The sequence below is a fragment of the Garra rufa genome, chromosome 16 (genome assembly GCF_049309525.1).
Source record: "Garra rufa chromosome 16, GarRuf1.0, whole genome shotgun sequence".
Classification (NCBI taxonomy): domain Eukaryota; kingdom Metazoa; phylum Chordata; class Actinopteri; order Cypriniformes; family Cyprinidae; genus Garra; species Garra rufa.
The window spans coordinates 31,321,655-31,334,486 of NC_133376.1; the positions used below are offsets into that span (position 1 = coordinate 31,321,655).

General features: G+C 35.8%; 1 protein-coding gene across 1 annotated transcript in view; it reads left to right on the plus strand.

The window, feature by feature from the left end:
* The window catches only part of gria1a (glutamate receptor, ionotropic, AMPA 1a), a 101,280-nt gene that overhangs the window by 36,006 nt on the left and 52,442 nt on the right, over nucleotides 1–12,832 (plus strand). The window contains 3 exon segments of the mRNA XM_073821111.1: nucleotides 694–878; nucleotides 7,207–7,224; nucleotides 7,227–7,258. Coding sequence (XP_073677212.1) covers nucleotides 694–878; nucleotides 7,207–7,224; nucleotides 7,227–7,258 — 235 coding nt within the window.

Here is a 12,832-nt window from a genome sequence, read left to right on the forward strand (position 1 = left end):
AGATAGGTTCGTCACTTTTTGAGGTCCCCCTGAAACATTTCCGTTGTGGACCGTGCTATATGCAGCGCGTTTGTTAGTTTGCAGCGCCCTCGTGTGTTCGCAGTGTGTTTCTGAGTTTGGTTGTGTTGTGAGAATTTGCGGCGCGTTTCCGTATTTGTGTTTGCGTTGCGAGGATTTGCAGCGCCTGTGTTGTCAAACGGATGAAGATGTTTTCTTAATTTGTTGTCGTTTTTTTGTTTGCATGTGTTTTCTTAAGTTTGCAGCGCGTTGGCCTCTGTCGGCCACCGTAGAATTTTCATTTTTGAGTGAAATTATTCCTTTAACGGCTATAATAATATATTTTGTCTCTGTCTAGAGAAAAAGCTGATTGGTCCCTTGGTGTTTCACACATTCATCCACCGTCTGTGAATCCAATGCCAAGATCAATGTCTTCACTAATCGAACCCCATTTCCTGTCTGTGAACAGTGTGGCTCTCACTCTCCACTGTCTGTATCGTCCTGGCAGGTTTTACTGAATTCACAGCCAATAAAGTTGCATTCAGATGGTCAGAGGTGCCTGGAGATAACAGAGTGTCGATACTATAGTCCTCCTAACTCCCGAGCTACTTCAGAATGACTTCCTAATGAATTAACTTACTGGCATTTGCACATTACATTTCACACTTTAACCCATTTTTGTCATTTGTGTTCTAGGACTGTCAGTTCTGCAGAAGGTTCTGGACACAGCAGCCGAGCATAACTGGCTGGTGACCTCCGTGAACGTAGAGACGATGACAGAAGCGTCCTTCCTTAAAGTGTTCCAGGACCTGGACAAAAAGAAGGAGGGCCAGATCATCATCGACTGTGAGCTGGAAAGACTCACCTCCATCCTGAAGAAGGTAATTGGCTCTTACCAGTCTTATTATAGTCATACATGCTGTCAGGTGCTCCAGATTAATGAGGAATCAAATGGATCCAAATTGAGAATGTTCTTTGCTTTAAATATACTAAGACCACTTAAAATTGTCTTTTGATCAAGACAAACAGCTATAAAAACAGATCTTTAATGCTGCCAATAACCATGCCATTATGAATATTTCAGTAATCATCTGAAAGCTCGGATGACTCAACTTAAAATGTAATTCAGAGCTGGAATGCTCAAATGAACCCTGTGGCCACTCGAATCAGATGGAGTGGCCTGTGCAACAGGCCCCAAGATGCTGTTTCTCTCTTTCAAAAAGCTCCAAGGACGGAGCAGATAAATAACACTGGGCTGACATTTGGGGTTGGCAGCGGAGCCATAGTGACGCGTCACTTTCTCTGTCAACTCTCTCCGCTGCCTGGAGGAGGAGGAAGCGTCCTGTTACTGTAATTAATGAGAGCGTGCCTTTTCTTCCCTTTCTCTCCTTTCCTCTAACAGTAACCCTTGACAGGCCGTGTTGTGTTATTGATAGCACGGTGCCCACAGTTAAGGCTGTTGCATCATTTGGTGGCAATTTGCACAGCACGCCTAGACAAATTTTGCCTCTCTGAAAGCAATCATCCATCACCATGCTTCCACCAATCATACGGTAAAACAACATTGGTGTAATTTTCCCCCACTTTCATTCACATTCTTTCACTAACACCAGGGGCCAGAGGGTTTAATTGAAGAAAAACTCTCTGTGCGCGGTTTTCATCATTCTCTAAGCATGCAAGATGTTGTGTGGAACATTTTAGTAGGAATATTTTGAAGACCCCATAAAGTAGTTTGTTAAACAGTTTTTTGGTTTCTTATGGACTTTTTTTTAAATAGAAATATACAGTATGACATATCAAAGGGCTTTTCTTTTTTCAAAGCTAAAACTATTAATTGATGTGTTATTAATTGCATTAAAGCAGAAAGGTATAGTTTACCCAAAAATGACAGTTCTGTCATTAATTCTCACCCTCATGTCATTCCAATCCCATAAGACCTTCATTCATTTTTGGAACGCTAATTATGATATTTTTGATGAAATCCAAGAGCTTTCTGTCCCTGCATAGAAAGCAACACAACTGACACATTCAAGGCCCAGAAAGGTATTAAGGACATCAGTCTAATAATTCATGTGACGTCAGTGGTTATGAAGCTACTAGAATACTTTTTGTGCTTAAAGAAGACAAAAATGATGACTTTATTCAACAATTTCAAGGCCCAGAAAGGTAGTAACGTGAACGTGCATCAAAGACTGACACAAAAGAGAAGAAATCGTTGAATAAAGTTGTTATTTTTGTTTTCTTTGTGTACAAAAAGTATTTTCATAGACTCATGGACTATTTTAATGATGTCTTACTACCTTTGTGGACCTTGAACATAGTAGTTATGTTGCTGTCTGTGCAGGGTCAGAAAGCTCTTAGATTTCATCAAAAATATCTTCATTTGTGTTCCTAAGATGAATGAAGGTCTTACGGGTTTGGAACGACATGAGACGTGAGTAATTAAAGACAGAATTTTCATTTTTGGGTGAACTATGCCTTTAAGTGAAATATAAATATTAAATGAAAAGCCCAGGAAGACTATGATTTGCTTCTTGCTTCATCTAATCGGTGGCATGTGGTATTAAAAAGAGCAGGCAATCTTATTTTCAGAGTGCTTTTTATTGAAAAAATGTGTATATACCCTTAGCAAGAGGTGAAGTCATCAGTATTTTTGGTTCTCTTTTCAGAATGTGCTTCTGTTACAAGTTATTTTTTTTTTTTTGTCAACATTTTGGAACATACTTTATATAGACTGGCTCAAAGCTTTTACAGAAATAGCAATAACAAGTCTTTTTGATTATTTACCCACATGTTGTTTATTTCTTACAGAGCTCCCAAAAGGAATGGTGGTGGGAAAAAAATCGGGGTGGGAGGAAAAAATATTTTTCAGTTTTGTTTGTATTATCTCGCAAAACGTTTGTTCTCTCGCAAAGCTATTTGCATTCCCTCTCAAAACTTTTGCATTCTCTCGCAAAACCAGTTGAGTTCAGACAAACACTTCCTGTTTCCTTTACAGCTTGTAGACAGTTTTTTAGACAGTTCTCAGTGAAGCGGTTCATAGAGTTTTATTCTGAACTTGGACACAAGTACTGTATAAAGAAATATAGTCAGTGCTTATAGTTCAAGGCCACTTAATGTGGTTTAATGTATTAAAACAATGACATTGGAGGCCCAATTTAGTATTAATAAGTACTATTAATAACATTGCTGTTAATAAAGCAGATAACCATAAAAGCAACAAGCTAATGCAAAGAAATTGCTTAAGATAGGCTAATAGACCAAGACGATAATACAAAAAGATTAAATCTGATACACAGTTTATTAATAAAACATATTAGGCACAGGAAAGCAGACAAGCCCAAAATATGAATGAAACGGATCTAGTTTAACATGTTTTCTCCCCTGTAGAAAAACATTATAAACTCCTAACATGGCTTAATGGATTGCCACATTGCTTGCCTGTACATAGTGGATAAGTGCGGTTTTCTATGGGGAAGAAAGCGCTTATCATGAAATTCAGCATATGCTTGCATGTACACCATATTTTTTTTTTCATAATTTCTATTGCATACTTGGTTTTTTTTATCACCATCTTCATTGAGACACATTTTCTTTATGGGAGAAAAAATTGTGCTTAACATGCAATTTATCACTTTCTGTTCATATTCTGGTCTTATTTTGCTTTCCTGTATGTATAACTTATTAATAAACTGTATACCGAATTTTGCCTTTTTATGTATGTCTTAGTCCATTAATTAAGCATTTTCTTTCTATGGTGGATACACTTAACATGCAATTTAGCGGGTTACGTTCACATTCTGGGACTATTCTGCTTGTCGATATGCTTTATTAATAAGGTGCGTACTATAAGTGTTTGTCCAAACTCAACTGGTTTTGCAAGAAAACACAAAAGTTTCTCGAAGGGATGCAAAAGTTTTGTGAGAGGACGCAAAAAAATTAAAACATATTTTTTCCTAAGACGCCGATTTTTTTCCCACCACCATGGCCCTTTGGGGGCTCCGTAATTTCTTCTGTGGAACTTTAAAAAAGGTTTTTGGATACCCAGTGACCATATGGACACATATGGAAAGTTTTCTTTTTTTCACAAAAGAAAAGTCACAGAGGTTTAGAATGGCATGCCAGTGAGTTTTCATTTTTTTATGGACTATGTCTTTAATGTTGATCCCAGAATTGAATTACAAGAAGACCAAGCAGTGTCCTTGTCAGTTGTGTTCTCAGCCTTAGGCTGGCCTGCCGGATGAAATCTTACTGGGGTCACCATTAATAACTAATGCTGCTGTCTGTCATGGCCACAAGCTATCACAATTTCATTTTACACAGAAGTATGTGAGAGAGCAAACAGCTTGCATACATTTTGGTGACTTCCTCCAATCCCTAGCACATGCAGAAGATTTTCTTTAATTGAATCCATATAACACATAACAGTTTGATGGTGTCAGAGTCTTTGGTACCCACTGACACTGCACACTACGCACTTGTGTACATCCACACAGGTTCAAGCTGTGACCCTCGGTCAGTGTAGTGTACCAAACAGAACTGAGAGCACTGCTAATGTGTTCCTCCCCCGTCAGCGTATGACTCATTGTTTTTCACCAGCGTTGTACTCTCCATGCCTGCAGAGGCTTTGTTATCTCTATAGCCACACAAAAGAAACCCTGAATTATAAATCTTCTATCCTCTCCTCTTTGTAACATCTTGATTCTGAAACACCCGAAACTCAATGTAAAGATGAAAGCCCAGGATTGTAGTCATTTTATGGCGATGGGTGGGCGTACGCTTATAGAAAATGTGCCATTGTTGTTGTTATTATTATTTAAATGTTACATGTTTATGCACTTGGCAGATGCTTTTATCTCAAGTGACTTGCATTCTTGCATTGACACACTTTAATTGAATTAAAACCATCACTTTGGTGTAGACTGTTTGAAGTTGGAAAACAATACAAAACAATGTGCAGCTTTACAAAAAAAACAGGGTGTTTGAAAAATCTTAATATCTTAAAGGAGAACTCCGGTGTGATTTTGACCTAAAGTGTATTGAATCATGATACCGAGTGTAAACGTACCTTGCATATCTCATCTCGTCTTGTCCACTGCTGTCCGAAATCTGGGGTCAGTTAGCCGATGCTCACAACAGCTTGTCAATGAAAGTCAATCGGGCATCGAAGGAGCCATGTAAATAAATCACTGTTTTACGCCATTTACGAGGCACAAAGTAGCTCCACACTTCATTGGTAGACTTCCAAGGGCCCTGACATTTAAAACGAGACATTGAGAACTCATAAAAAGCACCGGTAGTTTATTTACAAGTAGATTTATACAGACAGTAACTGCAAGAAGTTTAGCGCCCGCCGCCATCTTAAATGTAGTCACGATAAGTCGAGTGTCGAGCACCAAGGAATTTATCAGCTTATCAACGTATCAGGTTGTAGTTTCCTTGGTGCTCGACACTCGACTTATCGTGACTACATTTAAGATGGCGGCGGGCGCTAAACTTCTTGCAGTTACTGTCTGTATAAATCTACTTGTAAATAAACTACCGGTGCTTTTTATGAGTTCTCAATGTCTCGTTTTAAATGTCAGGGCCCTTGGAAGTCTACCAATGAAGTGTGGAGCTACTTTGTGCCTCGTAAATGGCGTAAAACAGTGATTTATTTACATGGCTCCTTCGATGCCCGATTGACTTTCATTGACAACCTGTTGTGAGCATCGGCTAACTGACCCCAGATTTCGGACAGCAGTGGACAAGACGAGATGAGATATGCAAGGTACGTTTACACTCGGTATCATGATTCAATACACTTTAGGTCAAAATCACACCGGAGTTCTCCTTTAATGCCTTATAGTCACATTTAGCAGATTAGAGCTGGGCAATAATAAAGTTTACATTTTGTGACAATCATTATATTATATTGTATGTGACCCTGAACCACAAAACCAGTCTTAAGTAGCACAGGTATATTTGTTAGGGTGACCATATGTCCTCTTTTCCCCAGACATGTCCTCTTTTTGGACTTAAAAAAATGCGTCCGGCCGGGATTCCTAAATCGCCCAAAATGTCCGGAATTCGGCTTTTGCTTTCTACAGTCGCCATTCATTGTGTGCGTTTTTGTATTAAAGCCTTGCGCGGAACTGTTTTCTTAATCCCGCTCCCGCAAACATTCTAATATTGAATATAATTTTCGTGCACCACGGAGTCGCTATTAATATGCAGAGTATTTAAATATCTTTGGATTCAGCTCGTGTTAGATGTAGGGTTGCCAAATCCGCATTTATCCCACGGAATTGGGCTGATTTTAAAGGGTTGCGGCGGGTTGATTTTCTCCCGTGGGTTAAAAGTTTGAAATATTGCATAAATTCCATTTGAAATGCTTGTATTGAAACGTGCACTCTACCTGTGACAAAACTGTGGTAGATATTAGTTTTTTGAAGGATGGTCACTGTGGTAGAAAGCTTTTTAGCTGTATTTATGATCAATCTGCATAAGGGTGACTGTAAAATATGTAGTTTTGGTATGGATTTTAGGAATCCATACTCTGTCCTCTTTTTTGAAAACTAAAATATGGTCACCCTAATATTTGTAGCAATAGCCAAAAATATATTGAATAGGTCAAATTATTGATTTTTCTTTTATGCCAAAAATCATTAAGATATTAAAGATCATGTCAGGATATTATGTAAATTTCCTACTGTAAATACATCAAAACTTCATTTGGACAACTTTAAAGGTAATTTTCTCAATATTTAGATTTTTTTTTTTTTTTTTTGCATTCTCAGATTCCAGATTTTCAAATAGTTGTTTCTTGGCCAAATATTGTCCTATCCTAACAAACCATATATCAATAGAAAGCTTATTTATCACCTTACAGATGATGTATAAACCTCAATTATATATATATTAAAAAAAAAATACCCTTATGACTGGTTGTGTGGTACAGGGTCACATATTATATTATATTATTAAAATTATATATATAGTTTGTATTTATTTATTTTATTTATTTAATGGTGGATCAGTTATCATTAGAGAAAAAAAAAAGGGTTTTCCCCGAAGACAACGAATCAATTTTTCACCAACCTCGACAATCATGTGCAATAATTGAGCAAAATATTACATTACAGTAGGCCTTTATAATGCTTTGGACACCACAATTATTTCCTAAACTGCTTTAATTTTTTCATCTTGATTTTCTTGGTCTATTTTCAGATCATCGAGTTGGGGAAGAAAACGTGAAGAGCTACCACTACATCCTAGCAAAACCTGGTAAGCTAAAAACACGCCACCCGTTTCAGCACTATGCGAGATCTCATGACTAATGCTCAGCGTGAGGCTTTCAAATGTCACTGCTACTCTTGATATTACAGGTGATTTTGCATATTTTCACTACTGACCAATCGCAAGAAGCCGCTCGCTATGACTAACAGATGAGATGTTATATAAACGTTTGCCTGGAGAAGCGCTCTGTGAATATGAAAAAAACTACAAGTGATTTTCTGCAGTCCTTGTCTGTAGATGCGCTCGACGTATGAGAATGGAAGGCTAAATTGATTTAAACAGAAATGATGATAATCGCAGCATTAATATGCTGCGCTGTGCTCCTGGATGGCACGCTGCTGAGGATTTTTAAAATTAAACTGGTCTTGCCGGTTTGTTAGATGTAATTGTAAATGATAAAATGATAAGGGTTGCAAAGCAAATAAAAGAAAGATTTACAACGGCCTGCTATTACCATAATGGCCAAATTTTAAGAAGTGAGCAAATTAGTCCTGGTGTCCTATTTACACTGTCTTTGCACGTGTGTGTGTGTGTGTGTGTGTGTGTGTGTGTGTGTGTGTGTGTGTGTGTGTGTTGTGTGTGTGTGTTGTGTGTGTGTGTTGTGTGTGGTGTGTGTGTGTGTGTGTGTGTGTTGTGTGTGTGTTTTACACGTTCGTATCCGAGTGGATGGCGTGTAAGCTTCCCCTCTGTGTCCAAGCCTTTCGGGTGAAGGCTAGTTTCTATAGTAACATGACCAACTCACAGCATCACATTTTACAGGGGCCACAGAGCAGAAAAAAGATACAACTCCATCCAGTCAGTCAAGAGATATGGACACCTGCTATAAGTAAATCACAGAAGAGAGACTAGGATGGGGAATTAATGCTTTTAAAATTAATGTCAATACCCTTTTCAGCAATACAGATATTCATTCTTAAAATCCCAAAGATTGATCTTTTACTCTAAGCCTATTTTCAGAGAATGCATGGCTCCTGTTGTACTGTTTAAAATTATTGTTTCATAATATACAGAGTTTACAATGTTCCCTTTTTTTAGTTTTATATATATAAACTTGTATGTGACCCTGCACCACAAAACTTAGGTAGCAAAACGTAGGTCTTAGGTAACACAGGTAGCCTATATTTGAAGCAATAGCCTTTGTATGGGTCAAAAATTATAATTCTTTTTATTTTATGTAAAAAAAATCATTAGGATATAAGTAAAGATCATGTTCCATAAAAGATATTTTGTCAATTTTCCTACCGTAAAATATATTGAAACTTAATTTTTGATTAGTAATATGCATTGCTAGGAACTTCATTTGGACAAACTTTTAAAGGTAATTAGATTTTTTGCACCCTCAGATTCCAGATTTTCAAAAAAGTTGTATCTCAGCCAAAATATTGTCCTGTTTCTTACAAAACCATACACCAATGGAAGTCGTTTATTTATTTCAGCTTTTCAGGTGATGTATCTCAAATTTCAATGGAAAAAAAATAGACCCTTTTAAACTGGTTTTGTGGTCCTGGGGCACATATATAAACTGATATATTCCTGTATCAGTGTGTGTAATATATATACAGAAAATTATGAAATATTATTTCAATTTAAAATAATGGTTTACTATTTTAACATACTTTAAAACAAAAATTTATTTATGTGATCAAAGCTGAAATTTTAGCATCATTACTCCAGTCCTCAGTGTCACATGATCCTTCAGAAATCATTATAATATGCTGATTTATTATTTTTGCAGTTTCATGTTTTTTGAACCTGTGATACATTTTTCAGGATTCTTTGTTTAATAAAAAGTTTAAAAAAAAATAATAAAAAATTAAAAAAAAAAATTTTTTGTAAGAACATACACTATGGTTTACATTTTTGGGGTCAGTAAAATGTTTGTTTTTTTTTTAAAGATTTTTTTTACAGCCAAGGATGTGTTTTAATTATTAAAAAGCAACAAACACAGTTTCCACCATTCATAATAAATATGCATATAATATTTCACAATATTACTATTTTTTTCTGTATTTTTATTATATAAATGCATCTTTGATGAGCAGAAGAAATATCTTTAAAAAAAATCAATACAGACTGCAAAACGTAATTCTCATACTTGTAAGTAAAATAAAAAAAATACTTTTTTGCATGTGATTGAGTTTGCCATCTGTATTGAATGTAATGCAAATAAAAAAAAACTGTATACTGGATAATAATAATGGAACTAAATGTCTTTCTGTTGAGTCTGTGTGGGCTGCATGCAAAACAGATATTTTTTGTGTATACCACTATCATTTGATTCACCAAATAATTACTAAGGTCTATTATCAATAAACTAGAGATTTATAAAGCACAGCTCACACAGAAATCACTAAGCAGCTTTTTTGTTGGTGAATGCCACAAATTCGCACAACCAACTTCAAAATGATTCAAATTTGTGGGGAAATTTTTTCCTTTGCACAAAACTCTAGAGCAAGTAGATTTCCTATTAGAAATGACCTGGATTTCATCCAATTTTTTTTCGTAGCTCTATTTTACAAACAAAAAATAACTCTTATGATCCATTTATTTAAAAAATAGTAATTTTGAATAGGTCTAAAACTGTCTAATTACTGATAGAATATCTTTCATATGTAAGAACATAACTGACATTATTACTAAAATCAAATTGGAATCTGTGGAAACTGAAAACGAGACTGAAAAAAATAGATACCCAATTAGTTGCAATTGCTTTTAAACAACAGGGAAAAAACAGTAGCTTCCTTTTTTTTTTTTTTTTTTTTTTTGCAGTGTTGTTGAAATCTCTGGATGATGTAACTTAGTCGGAGGCTGTGCAGGTTATCATATTGCGTGTTTAGGAGACACATCCCTCAAATCTCACATTCTGACTGGTGGAAATCGTTCCAAGTTTTTGTGCTTGACTTGCATTTCTTAAATCATTCACATGGTTTACAGTGAGTTTGTGTAGGAATCAGATGGGCAAAAAGCCCTCACTGTAGTTGTAGAGTGGGAGGACCGCCCACGCCTGAAATCGAGAATAATCAGGCTGAGCTGAGAGAACAAGACTGGCAAATACTGACAAAATCCATCAAAAACCTGTGATCAATTCCATCAGCCCACATACAAGTGAAGGGACCATCATCAGTGCTGCCCTGTTCCAAGAAACAGGATGTCACTGTTGCTATGAGAGCAGATAGTTGACATGAAAGGGAATGCCAAAAGACGTGCTGCTGACCAAAAAAAAGATGAGAATGACATGGCCAATCATGAAAGAGCTGTGGCAGTGCTTCAGAAAAGCAAGTCGTTGCTGTAATCAGAGGACATCTGAATTGACTCCTGGCCCCGTTTCTCCTCCATCTCTCAATTGGTTATAGACTCCTAGTGTCTCCTGGTGTGTTTAACCAGGCAGACAGGTCACATGCTGCACTGTTTACCATGTTACCTTATCTGCACTCTCCAAAACTCAAATGCCAATTCAATCGCTATTGCTTAGGCAAACATCACTATTACTTGTACCGACTCCAGCTAAAATTCACAAAAACCACCTACTGCCCCAAAAATACCATTACAAACTTTAAAAATGGCATGGATTAGCTTAATAATTACATATCTATATAACTATAACTACCTGCAACTTTTATAGTAGTGTTATTTTTAGTGTTATTTTTTAGTGTTATTTTAGAATTAAAACTAATTAGTATTTGGGGTGAAAGTAATTAGTCTTTTAATATGTAAATAAATGGATTTTTTATTGTAAATAAACTAGGGCTGTCAAAATTAGCGCGTTAATAACGCATTAACTTAAATTCATTTTAACGGCACTAATTTTTATTAACGTGCCACGATTAATGCAGGCGCATTTTCTGTTTGACCCACTACCTAACCCATAGTTAAAGAAATGGATGCACAATGTTGCCAACCTAGCGAAAAGTGTCTAGTAACAATACATAAACACATAATAGGACAAAACCTAATATAGTTTTTCTGAGGCTCTCCGGTTTTTGCCGAACGAGCGCGAGGGTCTCCCAATGCGCGCGCACCTCCCTCTCTTTATATCTGCGTCCGCTCTGTTCAGCGAGCGGCAGAGGAACAGCACTTTCAGTTAAACCAGATATTATGTTGCTTCCAGTGCTTGAAGTGGGCCAGTACGCAGGCACTTCTGTATTTTATCCTTCTGTACTTGCACTTTTTCGTGCGTACCGGCACTTCTGCCATATTGAATGAATGCAAGCGGAGTCGGTTTACGTTAGGATTGGTGCTGTGGGGTTGATGAGTAAAGCCACATACTGTATGAGTATGCAAGCGAAAACGGCGTATTATATGCACGTCAAACACATGCATATCATATGCACACCAAAGTTAACAGCTTATTAATAGCACGCCAAATAGAAACAGAAAATCGTGCTACTATTTTCACGAGACAGGGCTCTCGAATCAGTACATTATAACGAAATTAACACCTTAAAAAAATTGAAGAAGCAGGTTTTTTGCAATCACGTAACTTTGAACGGGTAAACTCCTAAAAAGTCCAAGGATCGTGAAAGCATTCAAACAGGAAGTTAAAAAAATAACGATAATAATGCAGAGAAATAGTGACTTATGTCACAGATGCCTGTAAAATGATTCTTTTCAGCGATTGAATTATGATCATAATTCAGGGTTTTTTTCAGTCGTTATTTCATATTACTTTGGTTGTCTGATAACAGAAAAACACTAAAAATATAAACAATGGAAAACAGTTTTTGTTGAGAAACTTGGCTGCATCAAATTACAGTATGTGGGCACCCAGAGGCAAACGAATGTAATAATAAATGTATATTTTGCATGTTCAGAAGAAGTGAGCTGCCCTGTCCGGCAAATAATATAAACAGGCTTGTGTAAGTAAATTGCTCAGTGCAAAAGAAAGAGAAGTAAATGGGAAACCTGGTATTTTCAATGTTCTTTTTTTTCCATGTGTCGAATAGACATGAACAAGTTATTTGAAAACATCTGTGACCTTTGAAAACATGGTCTAGTCTTCATGCTCTATGTCGAGTATGGTTTTCACTAATAATAAACATATATTCGCTTAAAAAGTGCAATCCATATTTTGTCCATGCCAATGTTGATTAGAGTATTAAAAAACTTAATACTAAAGTATTAATTTAAGGTACATTTAGAACAGATAAAAATGTGCGATTAATTCGCGAGTTAAACTCATGACAACCATGCGATTAATCGCGATTAAAACTTTTAATCGACTGACAGCCCTAAAATAAACAAAAAACACAATGCAATAAAATTAAACAGAAAACTTTTTTATTATTTTTTTTATATATATATATATATATATATATATATAATATATATATATATATATATATATATATATATATATGCCTATTTATTATATATATATATATATATATTATATTTTTTTTTTATATATATATATATATATATATATATATAATATTATATATGTATATATTTTTTGCCATTCATTGTTTTTAGTAACTGAAACTGCCAAAACATATAATTTTTTTGGTTAAGTTAATTTTACCTTAACCAAATATAATATATATATATATATATATAT